Below are 27,487 nucleotides of genomic sequence, written 5' to 3' on the forward strand. Positions count from 1 at the left end.
GCGGAAAACTTTCCCAACCTGGGGAAAGACACAGATACCAAAATCCAGGGAGCACAGAGGACTCCCATTTGATTCAACAAAAACCGACTGTCAACAAGGCATATCATAGTCAAATTCACAAAATACTCAGGCAAGGAAAGAATCATGAAAGCAGCAAGGGAAAAAAGTCCTCAACTTACAAGGGAAGGGAAGACAGATCAGGTTTGTAGCAGACCTATCCACAGTAACTTCACAGACCAGAAAGGAGTGGCAGGATATATTCAATGTGCTGAATCATAAAATATGCAGCCAAGAATGCTTAATCCACCAAGGCTGTCATTCAAAACAGAAGGAGAGATAAAAAGTTTCCCAAACAAAAATTAAGAGTTCATGACTACTAAACCAACCCTGTAAGAAATTTTAAGGGGTACTGAGGGAAGACAAGACAAAAAAACAAAAACAAAACAAAACACCAAAAGCAACAAAGACTAGAAAGGACCAGAGAACACCACCAGAAACTCCAACTCTACAAGCAACATAATGGCAATAAACTCATATCTTTCAGTACTCAACTCTAAACATCAATGGACTAAGTGCTCCAATCAAAAGACATAGGGTAACAGAATAGATAAGAAAACAAGATCCATCTATATGCTGTTTACGAGAGACCCACTCTAGACCTAAAGACACCTGCAAATTGAAAGTAAGGGGATGGAGAACCATCTATCATCCTAATGGTCGCCAAAAGAAAGCCGGAGTAGCTATACTTACATCAGACAATCTACACTTTAAAATAAAGACTAAAACAAGAGATAAAGAAGGGCATTATATAATTAAGGGGTCTATACACCAAGACCTAACGCTTGTAAACGTTTATGCTCCAAATGTGGGAGCACCCAAATATATAAATCAATCACAAACATAAACTCCTTGATAATAATACCATAATAGTAGGGGACTTGCAACATCCCACTTACAACAATGGACAGATCATCTAAACAGAAAATCAACAAGGAAACAATGGCTTTGAATGACACACTGGACCAGATAGACTTAAGAGATAGATTCAGAACATTTCATCCTAAAGCACAGGAACACACATTCTTCTCCAGTGCACATGGAACGTTCTCCAGAATAGATCACATACTGCGACACAAATCAGCCTCAAAAAGTACAAAAAGATCAAGATCATACTGTGCATATTTCAGACCACAATGCTATGAAACTCGAAATCAACCACAAGAAAAACTTTGGAAAGATAACAAATACTTGGAGACTAAAGAACATCCTACTAAAGAATGAATGGGCTAACTAAGAAGTTAAAGAGGAAATTAAAAAGTACATGGAAGCCAATGAAAATGATAACACAACAGCCCAAAACCAGGTGACACAGCAAAGGTGGTCATAAGAGGAAAGTATATAGCAATCCAGGCCTTCCTAAAGAAGGAAGAAAGATCTCAGATACACAACCTAACTTTACACCTTAAAGAGCTGGAAAAAGAATAGCAAATAAAACCCAAAACCAGCAGAAGACAGGAACTAATAAAGATTAGAGCAGAACTCAATGCTATCAAAACCAAAAAACAGAAGAACAGATCAATGAAACCAGAAACTGGTTCTTTGAAAGAATTAACAAAAATTGATAAACCCCTAGCCAGTATGATCAAAAAGAAAAAGGAAAGGACCCAAATAAATAAAATCAAGAATGAAAGAGGAGAGATCACAACCAACGCAGCAGAAATAAAAACAATAATAAGAGAATATTATGAGCAATTACACACCAGTAAAATGGGCAATCCGGAAGAAATGGACAAACACCTAGAAACATATAAACTACCAAAACTGAAACAGGAAGACATAGAAAATTTGAACAGACCCATAACCCATAACCAGAAATCGACTTAGTAATCAAAAATCTCCCAAAACCAAGAGTCCAGGGCCAGATGGCTTTCCAGGGTAATTTTACCAAACATTTAAGGAAGAGTTAACACCTATTCTCTTGAAGCTGTTCCAAAAAATAGAAATGGAAGGAAAACTTCCAAATTTGCCAGTGCTGAATCCAGCATTACCTTGATTCCAAAACCAAACAAAACCCCACTAAAAGGAGAACTATAGACCAATTTCCCTAATGAACATGGGTGCAAAAATCCTCAACAAGATATTAGCCAACCAGATCCAACAATACATTAAAAAAAATTATTCACCGTGACCAAGTGGGATTTATACCTGGGATGCAGGGCTGGTTCAATATCCGCAAAACAATTAACATGATTCATCACATCACTAAAAGAAAGGACAAGAACCATATGATCCTCTCAATAGATGCAGAGAAAGCATTTGACAAAATACAGCATCCTTTCTTGATAAAAACCCTCAAGAAAGTAGGGATAGAAGGATCATACTTCGAGGTCATAAAAGCCATATATGAAAGACCCAACACTGATATCACCCTCATTGGGGAAAAACTGAGAGCTTTCCTCCTAAGGTCAGTAACAAGACAGGGATGTCCACTCTCGCCATTATTCAACATAGTATTGGAAGTCTTAGCTTAAGCACTCAGACAACACAAGGAAATATAAGGCATCCAAATTGGCCAGGAGGAGGTCAAACTTTCACTCTTTGCAGATGACATGATACTGTATATGGAAAACCCTAAAGATTCCACAAAAAAAATGCTAGAACTGATTCATGAAGTCAGCAGAGTTGCAGGATATAAAATCAATGTACAGAAATCAGTTACATTCCTATACACCAATAATGAAGCAAACGAAACAGAAATCAAGGAATCAATCCCATTTACAGTTGCACCAAAAGCCATAAAATACCTAGGAATAAATCTAACCAAAGAGGTGAAAAATCTATATGCTGAAAACTATAGAAAGCTTATGACAGAAATTGAAGAAGACACAAAAAAATGGAAAAAGATTCCATGCTCCTGGATAGGAAGAACAAATATTGTTAAAATGTCAATACTACCCAAAGCAATCTACATACATATTCAATGCAATCTCTATCGAAATAACAGCAGCATTCTTCACCGAGCTAGAACAAACAATCCTAAAATTTGTATAGAAACAGAAAAGGTCCCAAATAGCCAAAGCAATCTTGAAAAAGAAAGCCAAAGCAGGAGGCGTCACAATCCCGGACTTCAAACTGTATTACAAAGCTGTAATCATCAAGACAGTATGATACTGGCACAAGAACTGACACTCAGATCAATGGAACAGAATAGAGAACCCAGAAATGGACCTACAAACATATGGCCAACTAATCTTTGACAAAGCAGGAAAGAATATCCACTGGAATAAAGACACTCTCTTCAGCAAGTGGTGCTGGGAAAACTGGACAGCGACATGCAGAAGAATTAACCTGGACCACTTTCTTACACCATACACAAAAATAAACTCAAAATGGATGAAAGACCTAAATGTAAGACAGGAAGCCATCAAAATCCTCAAGGAGAAATCAGGCAAAAACCTCTTTGACCTTGGCCGCAGCAACTTTTGACTCAACATGTCTCTGGAGGCAAGGGAAACAAAAGCAAAAATGAACTACTGGGACCTCATCAAAATAAAAAGCTTCTGCACAGGGAAGGAAACTGTCAGCAAAACTAAAAGGTAACCAACGGAATGGGAGAAGATATTTGCAAATGACATATCAGATAAAGGGTTAGTATCCAAAATCTTTAAACTCAATACCCAAAACACAAATAATCCAGTGAAGAAATGGGCAAAAGACACATATAGACACTTCTCCAAAGAAGACATCCAGATGGCTGATCAACACGTGAAAAAATGCTCAACATCATTCATCATCAGGGAAATACAAATCAGAACCACAATGAGATACCACCTGTCAGAATGGCTAATATTAACAACTCAGGCAACAGCAGATGTTGGTGAGGATGTGGAGAAAGAATATCTCTCTTTTGCACTGCTGGTGGGAATGCAAGCTGGTGCAGCCACTCTGGAAAACAATATGGAGGTTCCTCAAAAAATTAAACATAGAACTACCGTATGACCCAGCAATTACACTACTAGGTATTTATCCAAGGGATACAGTTGTGCTGTTTTGAAGGGGCAGAGGCACCCCCATGTTTATAGCAGCACTTTCAACAATAGCCAAAGTACGGAAAGAACCCAAATGCCCATCGATGGATGAATGGATAAGGAAGATTTGGTATGTGTATATATATGTGTGTATATACATATATATGTATATATGTATGTATATACACACATATACATATATGTATATATGTGTGTGTATATATGTATACACACACATATATACATGTATATATACACACATATATACACGTATATACATATATGTACATACATATATATACATATATAATGGAGTATTACTCGGCAATCAAAAATAATGAAATCTTGCCTTTTGCAACTACATGGATGGAACTGGAGGGCATTATGCTAAGTGAAATTAGTCAGAGAAAGACAAAAATCATATGACTTCACTCATATGAGGACTTTAAGGTACAAAACAGATGAACATAAGGGAAGGGAGCAAAAATAATATAAAAGCAGGGAGGGGGGAAAAACCATAAGAGACTCTTAAATATGGAGAACAAACAGAGGGTTATTGGAGGGGTTTTGGGAGGGGGGATGGGCTAAATGGGTAAGGGGCATTAAGGAATCTACTCCTGAAATCATTGTTGCACTATCTGCTAACTAATTTGGATGTAAATTAAAAATAAATAAGAAAGGAAAAAATAAAAATAAAAGTATAATTTGTACTTCTATAACACAAAGGAGGTGGGTAGCAAAGCTATACTGGGTAAGTAACTGAATACAGATGGTACTTTGAATCCACAGCATCAAATGTAGAAAATCAAAAACAATAAGGGGCACCTGGCTGGCTGAGCTGGCAGAGCATGTGACTCTTGAGCTTGGGATCATGAGTTCAAGCCCCCCATTGGGTGCAGAGGTTACTTAAAAAAAAAAAGATAAATAAAATTAATATAACAAATGCTATATATGTATATAAGATTTCTTTTGTTCTGCTTTTTAAAAGACAACATTTCTATATCTCATTGGAATTTAGTATATACTGGAAGCTGTACACTGGAAGCTGTACACATTATATACTGGAAGCTCTGGATCAACCATTAAAAATATTTGCAAATCATTTATCTCATAAGGGGTTAAATACCCAAAATACATAAAGGATTCCTACAACTCAGTATAAAAAAAGACACAATCCAATTAAAATACGGGCAGAGGATCTGAATACATATTTTCTCCCAAAATACAAGAGGCAAACAAATAAATGAAATGGTGCTCCATATCATTAATCATCAGAGAAATTTACACCTGTTAGAATGGCTATTATCAAAAAGAAAAGGAGTAACAAGTGTTGGAAAGTTGTGGAGGAAAGGGAAACCTACACTATTGAGAATGTAAATGGGTGCAGCAGTTATGGAAAACACTATGGAGGTTCCTTAATAAAGTAAACATAGAACTATTGTATGATCTAGCAATTCCACCTCTGGATATTTATCTGAAGGAAATGAAATCTCTCAAAAAGATTTCTGCACACTCTAGGTTCACTGCACCATTATTTACAATACACAAGGCATGGAAACAACTAAATGTTCATTGATGGGTGGAATGTTAAAGAAAATTTGGTGTGTATACACAATGGAATGTTATTTTGCCATAAAAAACTAAGGAAATCCTGCCATTTGCAACTACATGAATTGACCTTGAGAGGATTATGCTAGGGGAAGTAAGTCAGAGAAAGACAAATACTGAATGATCTCACTTATATCTGGAATTAGATTTAAAAACAAAATACCTCACAAATACAACACATTGGTAGCTTCCATCGGTGTGGGGGTAAGTGGAAGAGTGGGTGGGCGAAATGGGTGAAAGTGGTCAAGGAAGGTACAAATTCCCAGTTATAAAGTAAGTCAAGGGGATATTAATGTACAGCGTAGTAATTATACTTAATGATGCAGCGTATGTTTGCAAGTGGCTAAGATGTTAAATCTTAAAAGTTCTCATCAGAAGGAAAAAAGTTAACAGAAGAAGGTGATGGATGTTAACTAAATTTATTTCAGTAATCATTTTGTAATATATACATATATTAAATCATGTATACCAGAAGTAATTGTATGTCAATTATATCTCAATAAAACTAAATGAATTAAGAACAGTGGTGAAGGCAACTAAAAGGCAAAAATATATAACCCAATAGAATTGCATTTTTTTGTTTGTTGTTCCTCCTTTTTTGTAATACGTTTAAAGACCTGCATAAAACATAATTATAAACCTATTTAAAGGGTACACTGTATAAAGATATAATCTAGGACAAAAGCAACTTTAAAAGGGAGAACTTGAGCAGTTACAGGGGCAAAGTTTTTCTATTAAAGCTAAATAGGCGTACAGTGAAGGTTTGACTCAGCGGGTCTGAAATGTTTAAAGCTTTGCCTATTCCAAACAAAAGTGAAGGTCCTTTACTAGCTCCTGGTAGATTACCTGGCATGTAATGATTTTAATCTGTATCCTGTCACTGGCGGGGGGGGGGGGGGGGGGGTTGGGGGGGGGGGCAAAAACTGAGTACAACAGTTTTTCTGACTTTTTAAAAAAAGGTTTGTTTATTGGGCACCTGGGTGGCTCAGCTGGTTAAGTGTCCAACTTCAGCTGTAGTCATGATCTCACAGCTCATGAGTTTGAGCCCCACATCAGTCTCTCTATTGTCAGCACAGAGCCTTTGTGGTATCTTCTGTCTCCCTCTCTTTCTGCCCCTCCCTGCTCATGCACTCACTCTCTCTCTCTCAAAAATAAACCTTTTTAAAAAGAAAAAACTCATGCAAAAAAATGTTTATTTTGAGAGAGAAAGAGAAATTGGGGGGGGGGGGGGAGGTGGGCCGAGAAAGGGAGAGAATCCCAAGCAGGCTCCATGCTTTTAGCGCAGAGCCCCCTGAAGGGCTCTATCCCACAAATCATGAGATCATGACCTGAGCTGACATCAAGAATTGGGACATTTAACTGAGCCACCCAGATGCCCCAAATTTTTTTTTTATTTTTGTGAGTCCTTCTAGAAAATCACTGAACCGGAGAGTGATTTTGGGACCCCTGAATAAAGTTAGTTTTATTTCAAACTAGTTCATCACAAATGCAAATTTTTAATTGAAATCTACAGGATAAATGCTAATAAAATGATTAAATTGTATAATGAATAGGACATATAAAAGGAGTCAAATGGTAAACTACAAAAAAAAGTCAGTGGAACAGAAAGGAAGTCATTAATTAGGGACAGAAAAGCACAGAAGAGGGGCACCTGGATGGCTCAGTCAGTTAAGCATCCAATTTCAGCTCAGGTCATGATCTCACAGCCCATGGGTTCGAGCCCCACATTGGGCTCTGCTGACAGCTCAGAGCCTGGAGCCTGCTTTGGATTCTGTGTCTCCCTCTCTCTCTGTCCCTCCCTCGCTCTCTCTCTCTCTCAAAAATAAATAAACATTAGAAAATTAAAAAAAAAAACATAGAAGACACAGTATATATAGAAAACAAGTAGAAAAGTCCTCCTCAGTTATTACTTTACATGCAAATGTATTAGAATCTTCAACTAAAATGCAGAGATTGGCAGAATGGCTAGAAAATACAGTGCAACTGTAGTCAGTCTACAACAAACTGATGACAAACCCAAACATATAAATAGGTTGAAAATAGGATATAAAAATGTGTTGCATACCAGTAGTCCTCAAAGAGTTGGAAGCCTACATGAGACCAAATAGGCTTAGAAGAGACAAGAGACAAAGGAACATCTTCTATGTCGATAAAAGGGGTCAGCCCACCAAGAAAATACAACTACTATGAATATATATGCCTTAAAGCCCAAAATATATGAAGCAACAATTGACAGGATTGAGGGGAGGAATAGGAAGTTCTACAATATAGTTTGAGACTTTAATAAACCAACTCCAATAATGGATAGAAAGACTAGGCAAAAGATAATTTGGAAATAGGAGAGTACAGCAACACTATAAATCAATTGGATATCCCAGACATACACCAAACACAACACCAAATACCAGAATACATATTCTCAAGTACAAATGAAAAATGGTCTAGAATAGATCATATGTTAGGCCATAAAAGAAAACACAACACAATGGAATATTAGCCATCAAAAGGAAACAATTACTGATACCTGTTACATCATGTGAAATTTGAAAACATGCTAACTGGAAGAGGCCAGACACAAATGCCTTTCAATTATTATATTGTTGTCCCATTTATATGAATATTAATCCATTTATTTGAAATACCTAAAATAGATAAAACTTTATTTAGATTTTGAAAAATTCGTTGTTGTAAGGGGTTGAGGGAGAGGCAGTGAAAAGTGATTATTTACAGGGTACAGACTTCCCTTTCGGGATGATGAAAAATTCTGCAATTAGATGGTAAAGGTTGCACATTGTGGATTTACTTAATATCACTGAATTGTATACTGTAAAATGATTAAATAGCAAATCCTGTTATGTATATTTTCACAATTAACTGACAGAAATAGAGAAAGACAATTCAGCAAAAGTGGCCACAGACGTCAATATCCCACGCTCATAATGGATAGAACAATTAGGAAAAAAGGTCAAGGAAACAGAAAAATCTATAACCAACACTATAAACCACTTAGACTTAACAGACATTTATAAAACACTTCACCCAACAATAGCAAAATATACATTCTTTTCAAATGCACATGGAATATTTTCCACAAGAAACTATATGCTAGGCTAGAACAGAAAACTTAATAAATTAAAAAAAAAAACAATAAAAAACAGTTTGTCTATCCATAATGTAGTTAGAAATAAATAACGGAAAAATGGGAAACTCAAAAACATGGAATTTAAACAAAACACTCCTAGGGGCGCCTGGGTGGCTCAGTAGGTTAAGCGTCCGACTCAAGCTCAGGTCATGATCTCACTGTCTGTGAGTTCGAGCCTGGGCTCTGTGCTGACAGCTTAGAGCCTGGAGCCTGCTTCGGATTCTGTGTCTCCCTCTCTCTCTGCTCCTCCCCCATCATGCTCTGTCTCTGTCTCTGAAAAATGGATAAAGCTTAAAAAAATTTTTTTAAACAAAACACTCCTAAATAATCAATATATTAAAAATGAAAAAGGAAGGGCACCTGGGTGTCTCAGTCGGTTGGGCGTCCAACTTCAGTTCGGATCATGATCTCACAGTCCATGAGTTTGAACCCTGCATTGGGCCCTGTGCTGACAGCTCAGAGCCTGGAGCCTGCTTCAGATTCTGTGTGTGTGTCTCTCTCTCTGCCTCTCCCCTGCTCATGCTCTCTGTCTCTAAAATAAATAAAAAAACATTAAAAAAAATTTTTTTAATGAAAAAGGAAACTAGAAAACAATTTGTGAATAATAAATGAAGACAACATATCAAAACTTATGACATGCAATTAATGATTAGAGGAAAGCTTTTAAAGTTTAAAGTGCCTGTAATTAAAAGTAAATATCTAGGTCAAATTTAACCTCCCTCCTTAAGTCACTGTAAAAAGAAGAGTAAACATATCATATATGAAAAATATCCAAAAATAAATGAAACTAAAATCTGGTTCTATGAAAAGTGGGTTTTTTTATTAAAAAATTTTTAAAATGTTTATTTTTGAGTGGGGGGGGAGGGGCAGAGAGAGAGGAAGACACAGAATCTGAAGCAGGCTCCAGGCTCTCAGATGTCAGCACAGAGCCTGACACAGGGCTTGAACCCACAAACCGCAAGATCGTGACCTGACCAAAGTCGGATGCTTAACCAACCTAGCCACCCAGGCGCCCCTGGTTCTATGAAAAGTTTTTAAAAGTTCACAAATGTTTAGATGATCAAGAATGACCAGAGAGAACGAAGACTCCTATTACCACAATCATAAGTGAAAGAGGGGACAGTACTACCAACCTTACAGAAATAAAAATTGATTACAAAGGAATAGGATGAACAATTGTACAACAAGAAATCGGGAAGCCCATGGGGCGCCTGGGTGGCTCAACTGGTTCAGTGTTCAACTCTTGGTTTCCACTCAGGTCATGATCTCATGGTGCATGGGATTGGGCTCCCGTGTCAGGGCTCTGTGCTGACAGCATGGAGCCTGCTTGGGATTTCTCTCTCTCTCTCTCTCTCTCTCTCTCAATCTCTCTTTCTCCCTCTGCCTCTCCTCTGCTCATGCACTCTCTATCTCTCTCTCAAAATAAATAAACATTTAAAAAAATCAGAAAACTCAGATGAATTGAATAAATTCATACAAAGGCACAAACTTCCAAATCTACTCATGGAGGTAGAATATTTGAATAATATTCTAACAAATAAGTAAATGAATTAGTTATTTTAAAAACTACCCATAAAGAAAAGCCTAGGTCAGCACAGCTTCACAGTTAAAGTCTACCAAACCAAGCAGAATACTAATTCTTTACAAACTCTTGAAGTAAAAAGGAGGGAAAACTTCCTAATTTTATGAACCCAAAATTAACCTGATAGCTACATCAGAAAAAGACATTACAAAAAAGGGCAACTATCACTAATACCTTTTATGAATATGGATACAAAAAATCTAAACAAAACACTAGTAATCTGAATCTAGGAACATATAAAAAGAATTATATACCTTGACCAAGTGGGATTTATCCGTGGAATTCAAAATTAGATGGTTAATCTAATGTAACATATCAGAATAATAAAAAATAGGAGCACATGGGTGGTTCAGTCAATTAAGCGTCTGACTCTAGATTTTGGCTCAGGTCATGATCTCACCGTTCATGGGTTCAAGCCCTACCTCAGGCTCTGCACTGACAGTGCTGAGCCTGCTTGGGATTCTCTCTCTGCCTCTTTCTCTGCCTCTTCCCCACTCACGTGCTCTGTTTTTCTCTCTCTCTCTCTCTCAAAATAAATAAAACTTAAAAAAATTAAAAATAAACTACATGACCATCTTCATTCATGAAGAGAAAGCATTTACAAAATCCAACACCCTTTCATGACAAAAGAGAGTGAACGTATGAATAGAAGGGAACTATCTCCACAGGATAAAATTGACAGCTACCATTAGATTTAGTGATGCTTACCCCTGATGTTGGAAGAGGACAAGTCTATACCTTATTGCCTCTTCTAATCAACATTGTTCTACAGATCTAGCTGGGACAAATAGGAAATATCAATAAAGGCACCCATAGTGGAAAGAAGGAAGGAAAATGATCTCCATTAATAGATGGCATGACCTTATATACAGAAAATCCAAAAATTTGACTATAACACTATTAGAATGGAGCAAGATTGCAGGATGCAAATAAATATGCAAAAATAAAATATTTTTATACATATGCAATAACAATCTGAAATAAGTAATTCCATTTATAATAGTATCCAAATTAATAAAATATTTAACAAAAATTCAAACTGTATACTTTAAAAAATACAAAATACTAATGAAAGAACTTAAGGTAATTAAGTGAAGATCATCCCATGTTTATGAACCAGGCTACTCAATAATAAGATCACGATATTCTCCAAAGTGATCTAAACGTTATGCAACTCCTGTCAGAGTCCCAACTGGCTTCTTTGTAGAAACTGATATGCTGACTTCTAAATTCATATGAAATTGCAAGTAATTCAGAATAACCAAATCAGTTAGGGGAAAAAAAAAAACAAACCCTGAAAAACTAACATTTACCAATCTAAAAGTTACAGATATACAATAATCAAAGCAGTTGGACACTGGCATAAGGTTAGATGTATCTACTGTTTTGTTTTTTTTTTTTTTTTTTTTTTTTTTTTTTTTTTTTTAGAGAGCACAGGCAGGGGAGAAGGGCAGAGGGAGAGAGAGAATCCCAAGCAGGTCCCACACCCAGCATGGAGCCAATTCGGGGCTCGGCTCAATCCCCACAGCCCTGTGATCATGACTCAAGCCAAAATCAAGTCGGACACAACTAAGCCACCAGGCGCCCCATAAGGTCAGATATATCAATCAACAGAATAGAACTGATTGGAAATTAAATCCATGTATCTCTCTGGTCCATTGATTTTTCTTTTTTATTTTGAGAGAGAGCGAGTAGGGAGGGGCAGAGAGAGAGAAGGAGAGGATCCCAAGTAGGCTCCATGCTGTCAGCACAGAGCCTGATGTGGGGCTCAAACTCACAAACTGTGAGATAATGACCTGAGCGGAACCCAGGAGTCAGATGCTTAACCTACTGAGCCACCCAGGCGCCCCTCTGGTCAAATAAGTTTTGACAAGAGTGCAAAGACCTTTTAGTGGAGAAAGGACAGTCTTTTTAACAAATGATGATAGGAAAACTGGATAGCTACATACAAAAGAATGAAATTAGACCCTTTCCTCACAATATATACAAAGATGAACTAAAAACTGATCAATGACCCAACTGTAAGGCATGCAAATATAAAACCTATAGAAGAAAATACAGGAGTAAATCATCATGACCTTAAATTTGGCAAAGGATTCTCAGCACACCAAAAGCACAAACAAGGAGAAAAAAATGGAAAAATTGGGCTTCATCAAAATTGAAATTTTCAAAGAACATTCCCGGTAAAACTGAAAACACAATCTACAGAATAGGAGAAAATATTTATAAATGATATATTTGATAAGGGTTTAATAGCCACATTATGTAAAGATGCCCACAACTAAAGAACAAAAAGACATCTGGTAACAGATTTCAATAGACATTTCTCCAAAGAAGATATAGAAATATCAATAAGCATGTGGAGGAAAAATATGCCAAAAGTCGTGATCAGGGAAATGCATATAAAAACCATAACAGGGGCACCTGGGTGGCTCAGTCGGTTTTGCGACTCACCTCGGCTCAGGTCATGATCTCACAGTCCGTGAGTTCGAGCCCCATGTCGGGCTCTGTGCTGACAGCTCTGAGCCTGGAGCCTGCTTCGGATTCTGTGTCTCCCTCTCTCTCTGACCCTCCCCCGTTCATGCTCTGTCTCTCTCTGTCTCAAAAATAAATAAACATTTAAAAAATAAATAAATAAATTTAATGAGAGGGGTGCCTGGGCAGCTCAGTAGGTTGAACGTCCGACTTCGGCTCAGGTCATGATCTCGCGGTCTGTGAGTTCAAGCCCAGCGTCGGGCTCTGTGCTGACAGCTCAGAGCCTGGAGCCTACTTCTGACTCTGTTTCTCCCTCTCTCTCTGCCCTCCCCTGCTCATGCTCTGTCTCTCTCTCTCTGTCAAAAACAAATAAACATTAAAAAAATTTTTTTAATAAAAAATTATTTTAAAAAAATTTAATGAGAGAGAGCAAGAGCAAGTGCTGGGGGGTTGAGGGACAGAGAGAGAGGGAGACAGAAGATCTGAACTGGGCTCTGTGCTGGCAGCAGAGTCCCATGTGAGGTTCAAACTCATGAACTGCAAGATCATGACTTGAGCTAAAGTCAGATGCTCAACTGACTGAGCCACACAGGTGCCCCTATTAATTTATTTTGAAAGACAGCATGTGTGTGCAAGGTGGGTAGGGGCAGAGAGGGAGAGGGAATCCTAAGCAGGCTCTGCACTGTTACTGCAGAGCCCAATGCAGGGCTCAATCTCACAAACTGTGAGATCATGACCTGAGGTGATATCAATAGTCAGACACTCAACCAGCTGAGCCACCCAGATGCTCCAACGGGATGATTCATTTAAAATGCTAAAAGGGCATCAGCTGGCTCAGTCCATAGAACATGTGACTCTTGATCTTGGGGTCGTAAATTCAAGCACCACGTTGGCCACAGAGATTACTTAAAAAACAAAAGTTAAAATGCTAAAAGAAACACTGTCAACTGAGAACTTTATATGTGGCAAAATTGTCCTTTAGAAAATGGGGGGGGGGGGAGTAAAAAAAAAAAGTTAAAAAAAGTGGGGGAGAAATTAAGACTTCCCTGATAAAGGAAAACTGAGAGTTCATTTTCACTAGACATTCTCTACAAAAATCCCAAAGGGAGACTTTCAAGTTGAAAGGAAGCCAGACAGTAACTCAAACCCATATGGAGATATAAAAAACTCCCGTAGAGGAAAATACATAGGGAAAATATAAAAGCCATTATTTTTGTAATTTTGGTTTAACTCCACTTTTTGTTTTCTATAGATATAAAAGATAAATGAATAAAAAATAGTTATATATACATTAATGGGTACACAGTACATAAAAATGTTAATTCATGGGACACCTGGCTGGCTCAGTTGGTGGAACATCCAACTCCTGATCTCATGGTCATGAGTTCAAGCCCCATGTTGGGCATAGAGCCTATTAAAAAAAAAAAAAGTTGGGGTGCTTGGGTGGCTCAGTCGGTTAAGCGTCCGACTTTGGCTCAGGTCATGATCTCGCGGTCCGTGGGTTCGAGCCCCGCGTCGGGCTCTGTGCTGACAGCTCGGAGCCTGGAGCATGTTTCGGAATCTGTGTCTCCCTCTCTCTCAGACCCTCTCCCGCTCATGCTCTGTCTCTCTCTGTCTCAAAAATAAATAAACGTTAAAAAAAAAAAATTAAAAAAAAAAGTTACCTCATGACTTAATCTAAAGTCAATGAAAGTGGAACTGAAAAGCAGAGTTTTTGTATGTGAACAAAGTTGATGTCAATTTAAAATAGATTGTTATATAACTTTAGGATATATACTTCCCAAGGTAACCACAAACAGGATACTATAGAACATACCCAAAAGGGAATCAAAGAGTGTCACTATCGGTACAGAGTTTCAGTTTAGAAGATGAGAAAGTTCTGGAGATAGGTGGTGATGGTTGCATAACCATGTAAGTGTATTTAATGCCACTGAATTTTAACCTTAAAAATGTTTAATATACTAAATCTTATTTAAACATATTTTAGCAGAGTAAAATACTACAGTGAGATACTACTTCATACCTACTAGGATACCTACAAAGAAACAGGTGTTGGGGGGATGTGGATAAATCAGAACCCTCATATGTTGCTGATTGGAATTAAAAATAGTGTGACTGCTTTGGAAAACAGTCTAGCAATTTTTCAAAATGTTCAAAATGGAGTTACCATATGATACAGCAATTCAACTGGTAGGCATATAGAAGAGAAATGAAGATGTATATCTACACAAAAACTTGAACATGAATATTCTTTGCGGACTACTCATAAGAATCAAAAGGTAGAGGAGTGCCTGGGTGGCTCATTATTTAAGCCTCCAACTGTTAATGACACAAATGCCCATCAAAAAATAGGACAGATGTGCCTGGATGGCTCAGTCAGTAGAGCATGTGACTTTTGATCTTGGAGTCATGAGTTGAACCCCATTTTGGGCATAGAGATTAGTTAAAAAAAAAGTAGAGCAAAATAAAATAGGATTTATTCTTATTATGGGAGATTACCTAATGATAAAATAGTACAAACACAGATGATTCTCACAAATGCGAAATTAAGCAAAACAGGCCAGATAAAAATGTACACAATATTATGTAAAATCACATATCAACTTCTTTTATATGAATCTAATTAAAATGAATCTATCATAATAGTGGTAAGAACAGTGGTTACCTTTGTTGAGGGTAGGGAGGGGTGAGTTGGTAATGACTAGAAGGAAATACGTTTTTCTTGATTAGGAAAATGGTTAAATGGGTATATATACATGTTAAAATGTGATGGTTAAATGGGTATATATACATGTTAAAAACAAACTAGAATGTTGTTTGCATGATTTGCAGTAATTTATGTTTCAGTTAGAAAAAATATATAAAACACATGCATAGATAAGGTGGCAGAGGTGAGTTTGGAATTCACATTCTTCTCACTACAAAGTAAGTTCTAACTCTGGTTCTTGCCTGTGTAGTGCAGAATTACTTCATTATGGAATGAAATCTGAGCATGAGTAATTTGCTGGAAAGTTAGAAATAATGTATAACCTACCAAAATACACTAAAGCATAGAGGTTAGTAAATAATTCCATTCACCTCCATGGATATCACTTGGGTGCAATAAAAATTATCTTAGTAGACCTGGAGTACACAGACTCTGCACTTTCCAAAGAAAGGAATGGCCCGTGGCCAGCTACTGTGAGATAAGCTCGGAGCCCTTAGAATATCCTCCCTTTAAAAGCTTTTTTTGAGGGACACCTGGGTGGTTCAGTTGGTTAAGTGACTCTTGATTTCAGCTCAGGTCATGATCTCACAGTTCCTGAGTTCGAGCCTCATGTCGGGCTCTGTGCTGATGGTGTGGGGCCTGCCTGGGATTCTCTCTCCTCTCTCTCTGCCCTTCCCCTGCTCACTCACTCTCTCTCTCTCAAAAATAAATAAGTAAACTTAAAAAATAATAAAAGCTTTTTTGAGCTATGCCAAATAGTCTATGCTAACAATGTGACTTTTGGTAAACTGTTTTGTTGCCAGGGGCCCTCTGTAGGGGCTTGAAATTGAGTAGGTAAGGGTAAATCACATAGTTACTCCATGCCTATATTTCATTTGTTTGTTTGTTTGTTTCCCGTGGCTGTTTCTGATCCTCAATAAAAACTCTGGACCCAAAGCTCAGGTGAGCTTCCATGGCTCAGTTCACATGTGTTCTTACAAATTGTTGCTGGGAGAATTAAGCACTGTTTGTGTGAGTCCAATGGAAGCTCACATCTAGTTTTTTCCTGCTCTTCATCCTATGTGACTTTTCTCTTTGCTGATTTTAATCCTATGTGACTTTTCTCTTTGCTGATTTTAAATTATATCCTTTCATAACCACCATTTTCTTTAATTCTGTAAGTCCTAGCACATCATCAAATTTGAGGATGTTTTTGGGGAACTCTGACAAATCATGGCTTTAGTGTAAGTTGATCAAAACCTTATAGCCTTGGGTTTGTGTCCATTATATCCCTTTTCAACAACTACAAAGGGACATTGTCTGATTTCTTTAATAATCTTTACCATACCCTACCATAATTTTAGTCCTATTCATAGTATATATTTACATGGTCTGTTATAAACAAGTTAAGGGATAGAAGCTATGTCTCTTTAAGTTACATGAACAATACTGGCATACTTTAGGCACTTAATTACATGTTACATGAACAATATTGGCAAATTGTAGGCACTTAATATCTGATGTTTGACTTAGAAATGCAAATTCTAGAAATTCTTCCTTAAGAAACAGATATAAGGGTGCCTGGGTGGATCAGTTGTTGAGCATCCACCTTCAGCTCAGGTCATGATCTCACAGTTTGTGAGTTCGAGGCCCACATCAGGCTTGCTGCTGTCAGTATAGAGCCTGTTTCGGATCTTCTGTCTCTCCTCTCTCTCTCTCTGCCCCTCCCTCACTTACGCTCTCTCTCCCTCAAAAAAACATTTAAAAAAAGAAAAGAAACATATAAAAGCAGGGATGCCTGGCTGGCTCAGTCGGTAGAGCATGTGACTCTTGATCTTGGGATTGTGAGTTCAAGCCCCATGTTGGGCATGGAGCCTACTTTAAAAAAAAAAAGAAAAGAGGGGCGCCTGAGTGGCTCAGTCGGCTGAGCGTCCGACTTTGGCTCAGGTCATGATCTCACGGTCCGTGAGTTCGAGCCACGTGTTGGGCTCTGTGACGACAGCATAGAGCCTGGAGCCTGCTTTGAATTCTGTGTCTCCCTCTCTCTCTGCTCCTCCCCCGCTCATGCTCTGTCTCTCTCTCTCTCTCCTTCAAAAATAAATTTAAAAAAGCATTAAAAAGAAAAGAAACATATGAATGCAGATAAAATTCTATTATAAAGATCCACATATACTACAAAATAGTTTATGATCATTCTGAATATCTAATAGTAGGCAATAAAGGTTAAATAAAGTATGGTGAGCTGTAGGTTGTCAATATCTGCAGTATTTGCCCTTGATCCATATTAAATGTTGATGAAAAAAATTTGATGAATTAGTGAGACAATCAGATTTAAAAAATGATCAGAGGTTGTATACTATCATAATAAAGAACATAGAATCTGTCATCCAAAATTCAGTTCATTAACCTTATTTTTGGTTGTTACTAACTGTGTAACTTTTTACTACATTACTTAACTGACTTTATTTCCTCATCAGTAAAATGGGAAAAACAACAGTGACCTACCTCAAAGTGTTGCTGTATGTATCAAATGAAATAAAACACATAAAGCACTTTCAGTGGCATAACAATGACACCAAGTAAAAGTTGCCTATTAATTAATGAACTTGTAAAGAATATTTCATGTATCTTGTTTCATTATTTTTGAAAATTCCCTTTGTTCTCCTTTTTCTTACAGTGAAATATGAGATTCTCAGGTCTGTTTTTCCATGTCATGTTAACTTATTTCAGTGTCCAACCTTCAGATTACAGTTCTTCCTCATTAATAATATTTGTCACAAAGATTCTCAAAAAGCATAGGAGGACAAATATTCTTGCCCTCCACATAAAGCTGCACACATATAACTAGTTCAAAGAATCTTATCTAACAAGCGACAGCTTGAGCCTAATAATAAAAGGCTCAATCTTGTTCCCATATCCAACACAGGAGTTATATGCATATTTACTTCTGTGTTTGTAAATATGTCCTTTCAAGTATAATGTGTATGATGAGGTCTTGTATGAAACTTGGATCTCCCAGATCATTCCTAGGTCTTATGAAAGAAATCACAATCTCTAAAAAATATGAAACTCTGAATAGCAGTCTTACTAGTTTTATTATGCTCCTCTGGTAATTGAAATTACAAAAGTTTTGAATATTTAGATGTGCCAGATCACATGGTGACCATTACCACTATCTACTTATAACTACATGTCTAGAAGTATCATAAAACTGTAACTTTATCTCTTTTAAAAATGTGGCAAATTCATGGGCCAAATTTCTTTTTTTTTTTTTTATGTTTATTTATTTTTGAGAGAGAAGGAGAGAGCGCAGTAATGGGGAAGGAGTAGTGAGAAGCAGGATAGAGGATCCAAAGCAGGCTGGCAGCACAGAGCATGACACAGGGCTCAAACTCATGAACTGTGAGATCATGACCTGAGCTAAAGTCAGACACTTAACTGACTGAGCCACTCAGGTACCCTCACGGGCCAAATTTCTTGTTGGCAGAAGCAAAATAAAAAACATACTCAAATGCATAAATCTTCCAAAAATAGCAAACTGAATTCAACAATACATTAAAAAGATCATATACCATGATCAAGTGAAATTTATTCCAGGAATGCTAGGATGTTTCCATATCCACAAGTCAATCAATTGACACACAATGAAGGATTAACAAAATTAAGGGTAAAAGGACAAAAAATTAAGGATAAAAATCATATGACCATCCCAATAGATCCAGAAAAAGCATTTGACAAAATTCAACATCAATTAGTTAAAAACTAAACAAAGTGGGCATTGAGGGAACATACCTCAACATAATAAGGTCATATATGACAAGCACAAAGCTAAGATCATACTCAGTGGGAACATCTGAAAGCTTTTCCTCCAAGATCAGAAACAAGAAAGGATGCCCACTCTTACCACTTTTGTTCAACATCAGAAGTCCTAGCCAGAGCAATTAGGTAAGAAAAAAAATTAAAGGCCTCCAAAACAGAAAGGAAGAAGTCAAACTGTCACTATTTGCAGGTGACATTCTATTATTATTTATAAAATTTCTTTCTGATCATTAATTATTAGCATATAGAAATGCAACTGATTTTTGTACATTGATTTTGTATCCTGCACCTTTACTGAATTTGTTTATTAGTTCTAAGAGGTTGTTTTGGTGTAATCTTTAAACAACCCCATTTACAATTGCATCAAAAATAATAAAAAAACATAGGAATAAATTTAACCAAAGAGGTGAAGGACCTGTACACTGAAAACTATAAGACAATGCTGAAAGAAAGTGAGGAAGACACAGATAAATAGAAACGTAATCCATGCTCATAGACTGGAAGAATTAAATACTGTTAAAACATCTAGACTACCACAAAAGATTTATAAATTCAATGCATCCCTATCAAAATTTCAATGACATTTTTCAGAGAAATGCAACAAACAATCCTAAAATATGTATGGAACCACAAAAGACCCTGAAGAGTGAAAGGAATCTTGAGAAACAAAGCTGGAAGCATCATGCATTTTTATTTAAAAAAAATTTTTTTTAATGTTTATTTATTTTTGAGACAGAGAGAGACAGAGCGAGACAGAGCATGAACGGGGGAGGGGCAGAGAGAGAGGGAGACACAGAATCGGAAGCAGGCTCCAGGCTCTGAGCCATCAGCCCAGAGCCCGACTCGGGGCTCGAACTCACGGACCGTGAGATCGTGACCCGGGCTGAAGTCGGACGCTTAACCGACTGAGCCACCCAGGCGCCCCTATTTTAAACTGTATTACAAAGCTATAGTGACCAAAACAGTTATGATATTAATATTTAAAAAAAGACACATTAGTCAGTGGAATAGAACAAGGAGCCCAGAAAGAAACCCACATATAAATAGTCAATTTATGACAAAAGAGCCAAGAACATACAGTATTCATGACACAGTGTTGGAAAAACTGGACAACTACATGCAAAAGAATGAAATTGGAACATATTTTACACCATACACAAAAATGAACTCAAAATGGATTAAGGAGTTGAACATAAGACTTGAAACCATGAAGTTCCTAAAAGAAAACATAGTAAACTCCTTGACAATGGTCTGGGCAATGATTTTTGGATTGGACACCAAAAGCAACAAAAACAAAAATAAACAAGTGGGACTACAGCAAATTAAAATGCCTCTGCACAACAAAGGAAACCATCAACAAAATGAAAAGGTAACCTACTGAATGGGAAAAAAGAATTGCAAGTCATACATCTGATAAGAGGTTAATATCCAAAGTATATAAAGAACTGCTTCAACTCAACAGCCAAAAAACAATCTGATTAAAAATGGGTAGAGAGTCTGAATAGATATTTTCCAAAGAAGACATGCAGGTGGCCAATATACATGAAAAGTTGTTTACCACCACTAATCATCAGGGAAATACAAATCAAAACCACAATGACACATCACTTCACACCTCCTAGAATGGCTACTATCCAAAAGACAAGAATAACAAGTGTTGGGAAGGATGAAGAGAAAAGGAAATCTATTCTTGTGCACTGCTGGTGGAAATGTATATTGGTGCAGTTGCTATGGAAAACGGTATGGAGGTTCCTCAAAAAGTTAAAAACAGAACTACCATATGATCCAACAATTTCACTTCTGGATATTTATCTGATGGAAACTTGAACATTAACTCAAAAAGATATATATAGATACCCCCATGTTCACGCAGCCTGGGTGTGGAGCCTGCTTAAGATTCTCTCTCTCCCTCTTCCTCTGCCCTTCCCCTGCTCAAGTGCGTGTGCAGAAGACACAAATTGACATTTTTCCAAAGAAGACACCCAGATGGCTAAAAGACACATGAAAAATGCTCAACATTACTCATCATCAAGGAAATATAAGTCAAAACCATGATGAGATACCACCTCACACCTGTCAGAATGGCTAAAACTAACAACTCAGGAAACAGATGTTGGCAAGGATGTGGAGAAAGGGGAACCCTCTTACTGGTGGGAATGCAATCTCATGCAATCACTGTAGAAGCTCCTCAAAAGGGTAAAAATAAAACTACCTTATGACCCAACAATTGCACTACTAGGTATTTATCCAAAGGATACCAAAATGCTGATTCGAAGGGGCACATGCACTACAATGTTTATAGCAGCAACAAAAATAGCCAAACTATGGAAAGAGCCCAAGGGTCCATGGACTGATGAATGGATAAAGAAGATGTAGTATTGACAGTGGAATATTACTCAGCCATCAAAGAAATAGAAATCTTCCCATTTGCAATGACATATGGGATGAACATATGGGAAGGGGGAAAAAAAAGAGAGAGGGAAGCAAACCATAACAGACTCTTGATAGAAAACAAACTGAGGATTGATGGAGGGAGGGAGGTGGGGGATGGGCTAGATGGGTGATGAGTATTAAGGAGGGCACTTGTTATGATGAGCACTGGGTGTTGTATGTAAGTGATGAATCACTAAATTCTACTCCTGAAACCATTATTACACTATGTTAACTAACTAGGATTAAATTTTTTTTCCATTTCATTTATTTTAGAGAGAGAGAGTGGGAGACAGCACGCACGTGAGTGGGTGAGAAGGAAGAGGGAGGGAGAGAGAGAGAGAGAGAGAGAGAGAGAGAGAGAGAGAGAATCTCAAGCTGACTCCACGCTCAGTGAAGAGCCCAACACAGTGTATGATCCCACAACTTTGGGATCATGACCTAAGCTGAAATCAAGAGTCTGACATTCAACCAGCTGAGCCACCCAGGCACCCCTTAACTAACTAGAATTTAAATAAAAATGAGGGAGCACTTGGGTGGCTCAGTCAATATAGCGCCTGACTCTTGGTTTCAGCTTAGGTTATGATCTCATGGGTTCACAGGCTTGAGACCCATGTCAGGCACATGGTGACAGCAGGGAGCCTGCTTGGGATTCTTTCTCTCTCCCTCTCTCTCCGCCCTTCCCCTGCTCGAGTGTGTGCGCACACTCTCTCTCTCCCAAAATAAATAAATAAACTTAAAAAAAAAAGAAAGAAATACATATAAATAAGCAATTTGGAAAAAGAAAACAAAGTAAGTTCTATTCTAGGACATTAGCAAATCTGATTTTCAAAGATTCCTTTTAAATCTCATCAAAATTAATTTTGTATCTTTTAAAAAAATTTTTTTTACACTTATTTTTGAGAGACAGAGTGAGACGAAGCGAGAGTGGGGGAGGCAGAGAGAGAGAGGGAGACACAGAATCCGAAGCAGGCTCCAGGCTCAGAGCTGTCAGCACAGAGCCCGACGTGGGGCTCGAACCCACAAACCGTGAGATCATGACCTGAGCCAAAGTTAGACACTTAACCGACTGAGCCACCCAGGTGCCCCAATTTTATGTCTTTATTCTTGATTTTTAGAAAATTTATGGTGGATACTTAGACTCTTTACATAACCATAATTTCATTTGTTTCCTGAGGATTTGATAAATGCAAGGCTGTTATTAAGTGTTCTAGGGCTGTGCCCAGATAAATATATTCAATCCTCATAAAAAACCCATAAGGCATTGATATCATTATCTACATTTTACAACATAAAATTGTAAAACATAAAGATTAATAACTATTGACCTCCTTGAAATGTAGCTAGAGTGAACAAGGAACTGAAATTTTGTTTTAATTGTTAAAGATTTTTTTTAATGTTTACTTATTTTTGAGAGAGAGAGAGAGAGAGAGAGAGAGAACAGGGGGAGGGGCACAGAGAGAGAGGGAGACACAGAACTGGAAGCAGGCTCCAGGTCTGAGCTGTCAGCACAAAGCCTGATGCAGGGCTCTAACTCACGAACCATAAGATCATGACCCGAGCTGAAGTTGCACGCTTAACTGACTGAGCCACCTAGGCGCTGCTGTTTTAATTTTTAAATACAAAAGTGATATAAAATGTTTTCCAATTAAACACAACTTTACAGTTTGGGTATAACTACATTTTTTTTTTCAATATATGAAATTTATTGTCAAATTGGTTTCCATACAACACCCAGTGCTCCTCCCAAAAGGTGCCCTCCTAAATACCCATCACCCACCCTCCCCTCCCTCCCACCCCCCATCAACCCTCAGTTTGTTCTTAGTTTTTAAGAGTCTCTTATGCTTTGGCTCTCTCCCACTCTAACCTCTTTTTTTTTCCTTCCCCTCCCTCATGGGTTTCTGCTAAGTTTCTCAGGATCCACATAAGGAAATACATTTCACCATAACCACTGAAAATTTAGCATCCAAACTGAAAAGTGCTATAACAATATGTATCAGATTTTGAAAACTCAGTATGAAGATAGGAATGTAAAATATTTCCATTTATTTATATTATTACATGTTGAAATAATATTTTAGATATATTGGTTAATGGATATTATACTTAATTTCAACTGTTTCCTTTTACTTTCTAAACTGTGTACAAAAGAAATTTTTAAATTACACAAGTGGCTTGCATTATATTACCTTTAGATTCAAATACCGTTATATTATGCAGCCTCTCACAGTATGTGGTCTGAAAAAGTCATACTGCCAAATCTCAAGACTTAGTTCTCACCACTCCAAGAGATTGGATTCTCAGGAAAAACTCCCTGCCCTTGTTCACACAGACCTCTCTTCACAAACTCCAATCATATTCCTACTCCTAAAATGTCTTACTGACTAAAATCAATGAAACCATTTCCTACCTTCCTTTGTTTGAAAATCAAGTTTGTGAATAAAATCAAAGGTGTCTGGTGTGTTATTCTACCTAACCACCAGTCTCTTCCTTGACAAAACACACTCTAAAGTCCTTAGTTTAGGGGCGCCTGGGTGGCGCAGTCGGTTAAGCGTCCGACTTCAGCCAGGTCACGATCTCGCGGTCCGTGAGTTCGAGCCCCGCGTCAGGCTCTGGGCTGATGGCTCGGAGCCTGGAGCCTGTTTCCGATTCTGTGTCTCCCTCTCTCTCTGCCCCTCCCCCATTCATGCTCTGTCTCTCTTTGTCCCAAAAATAAATAAAGTCCTTAGTTTATCCTCGAAGAGTTCAACTAGTTCTATTTCTGTACCATCTTTAGGAAAGAAAAGAGCACATGAGGAAACTGAATAATTACCAATATGTATGTGAATATTAACTGGGAAGGAAAAGGAAAAGCACTGGAAAAGAAGGGGACCCATCCCTATGGTCCTGTTATTAACTGGGAAGGGGCAGCCACCTAGGGATCAGGTAAATGGATGGGTCACAATTAGGTCATACAATCTAGAAGGAAAGCAAATATTTTATGTTCTGTAAAGCAAATATATATGACAGAACAAAAAGTAAACACGAACTGACCTTGAACTCGCTGTTAAGTAGAAACACTCTCCTCTACTTCAGGAGGCTTCTCTTGCAGAACTACAAGACCAAGAAGGGACCCTTGAGGTTCTGGACAGGCTAAACAACACACTGTCCACCATCAGACATGACCCATGACCCACCACAAATATATCTAGATGGAATAAGAGATAAATAGAATACTGCTGACTTTTAACAGTGTCACAGGAAAAGGCCATACCTATAAACAGCGCTGGAATCTAAGTTCACAGCAGTTTCTAGGGGGCACAGTGTGGTTCTGAAAGCAATGACTTCCCCTCTGATGTCTATTTCTTTATAGATAGACCAAACTGGCTCTAAGATGTAAGAACAGAGGAGAATCCAGGGAAACACTTCCAAGTAACCATGGAACCTACAGTGGACCCTGGGTGGGCAACACTCACTTCCCCAATATCCCCTCTGTGTGAAACACTCCTAAGGTTTACTGGGGAAATTTTAAAAAATCCTACCCACTGCGTTCAAACTTATAGTCGGTTACAACCCAGCTGTCACAGGATCACTCGGTTACAGTATCAGACATCTTTCGTCACCGTAGACTGTGTACTGACAGTCCCACTAGCCTTATCGTACACCAGTCTGGGCACTCCAGGGCTTGTCACACACACTCTCACTCACACGCATGCAGGCGTGTGCACTAACAGTTCACAACGAACTTGTCACAGACAATAACGCCCGAAACCACCGTCGTGCGAGGTTCACGCAAACACCGGGACAAGGCTCCTGGCTCCACATGCCTTACCCGCGCCCCGGGAGCTTAGGACCTCCACACCGCGAGCTCCTCCCGCAACCCGACCTGGACCATCTTAACTCACCAGGCATAACCCAATAACCACGAAGATACCGGAAGCGGAACCAAAAGTCGAAGTCCATTCGTGGCCCTGGGGCCTGTGGGAAATGTAGTCCAACACAAAAAAAATGTCCTGGTTTTCGAGCGCGGCAGAGTACAACCGCCGCGAAGGCCACGTCACGCCCCCAAAACTCCTGAGAGTTCCGGGTGGGCTGATCTTTCGTCCTCCGCGGAAGGTTGCCGCTGGCGGTTCTTAAAACATGAAAGAGCCGGGTGATGGTTTTGTGGGAGCGAGAGGTCTTTGCATGAACTAGAGCCCAAGCCGAGAAAGTAATCGGAAACCTGGGCAGGGAGGAAAGTAAAGGGAAGCGGAAGCCTGCCAGAGGCGGGGCAAGGAGGAAAACGGAGGCAGCCTGAGTCTGGGAAGACCTGGAGAGAACCGGAAACCCTAACCCAGGAGCGTTGAGGGAATCGGATCCAGGTTGAGGAGAGCCCGGGAGGCAATCGAATCCGTGCTGAGGGATGTCGGGCCGAGAAGGGCTGAGGAGGGTACTGCAGTTCGGGCGGGAAGGCTGAAGTGAGAAACGGGAGCCGGTGCCTGTCGAGGTTTCTCTTCACTCAGGCCTGTGTGTGCGGGACCCCGTGGTCGTGAACCAGAGATGACGAGTTTTGTCAGTTTTTGCCCCTTGAGAAAGCCCCAGCACCCAGAATGGCGTCTGGCACATAGCAGACGCTGGGTATGTGTATGCCTGCCCTGGTGCGTATTTTATACCATCACTGCCAGGAAGTTCTCTCGTGTCCTTTTCCAGTCTCACAGCATAGACAAAGTTGTTTTTTTTTTTTTTTAAGTTTGTTTTTGAGAGAGAGAGAGCGCGAGCGGCGTAGGGGCAGAGAGAAAGAGGAGACACAGAATCCTTAGCAGGCTCCAGGTTCTGAGCTGTCAGCACAGAGCCCCACGGGGGGGGGGGGGGGGGGGGCTCGAATTCACAAACCATGAGATCATGACCTGAGGCCAATTGGGAGGCTTCGCCTAGATGCCCCCGCAATAGTTCTGATATACATGCCCACATTTTAGTTGTCAGTTCTGCAATTCTCTTTTTCACATCCTAGTTTTGTAAGGTTTATTAATGTGTAGTTCATTCTTTTCATTTCTGAACATTCAATTGTGTGAATATGTCACAATTTGTGTATGCATTTTTCTCTTGGTGAACATTTGTTGTATTTCCAGGTTTTACATATTATGTATAAAGCTGGCATGTTTCCATTTCTCCTGGGGTAATACCTAGAAGAAAAACAAGCTGGGTAATAGTTCAGTTTATATTTAACTGTCTAGGAAGTTGATAAACCTTGCAGAATAATTAGTTGTTAGTGACTTGTGTTTGAGGCTCTATGTAACTGTGGAGTAAGTGGTTTTCGAGTTTGATTTGCTGTCTTGTATGGAATTATGAGATGGACTTAGCGGAGTTATGAATGTGATGGAAGATCCTATGGGATTGTGGCTTTGTGAAGTGGGTGAGACATAGGAGACCCAATGAGTATGTACCAACTCTTATTTATCGTGATTTTGTGTACTTACTCCACGCCATGGTGACTATTAAATTAGATCACTATGTAAGTGGTATTGACTACTGAGAAACACTATGTATCTAGTAAGGTATGTGTCATTTTGATTCTGCTTATGGAATTATGACTGTTTCTAATCAAGTAAAATAGCAGTATAGAGATATCCAAAGGAAATGAAAACAGGGTATCAAAGAAATCTGCATTCCCATATTCACTGTAGCATTCTTCACAATAGCCAAGACATGGAATCAACCAAAGTGTCCATTGATGGATGAATGAATAAAGAAAAAGTGGT

General features: G+C 38.5%; 2 protein-coding genes across 2 annotated transcripts in view; both read right to left on the reverse strand.

Moving 5' to 3' along the window:
* The window catches only part of ZNF260 (zinc finger protein 260), a 56,561-nt gene extending 47,388 nt beyond the window's left edge, over window positions 1–9,173 (reverse strand). Inside the window, exon 1 of the mRNA XM_042920156.1 lies at window positions 9,139–9,173. The gene's annotated coding sequence lies outside the window, so the exon portion shown is untranslated. The remainder of the gene's footprint in view (window positions 1–9,138) is intronic.
* Window positions 9,174–24,426: 15,253 nt separating this feature from the next.
* On the reverse strand, window positions 24,427–27,215 carry LOC122207718. Its single transcript, XM_042917904.1, has 3 exons — window positions 27,206–27,215; window positions 25,655–26,227; window positions 24,427–24,863 (listed from the first exon to the last, which is right to left on the reverse strand). Exons 1-3 carry the CDS (start codon window positions 27,213–27,215, stop codon window positions 24,817–24,819), a joined length of 630 nt encoding a protein of 209 aa, XP_042773838.1. The 3' UTR covers window positions 24,427–24,816.
* Window positions 27,216–27,487: the final 272 nt, after the last annotated feature.

The sequence above is a fragment of the Panthera leo genome, chromosome E2, assembly GCF_018350215.1.
Source record: "Panthera leo isolate Ple1 chromosome E2, P.leo_Ple1_pat1.1, whole genome shotgun sequence".
Lineage (NCBI taxonomy): Eukaryota > Metazoa > Chordata > Mammalia > Carnivora > Felidae > Panthera > Panthera leo.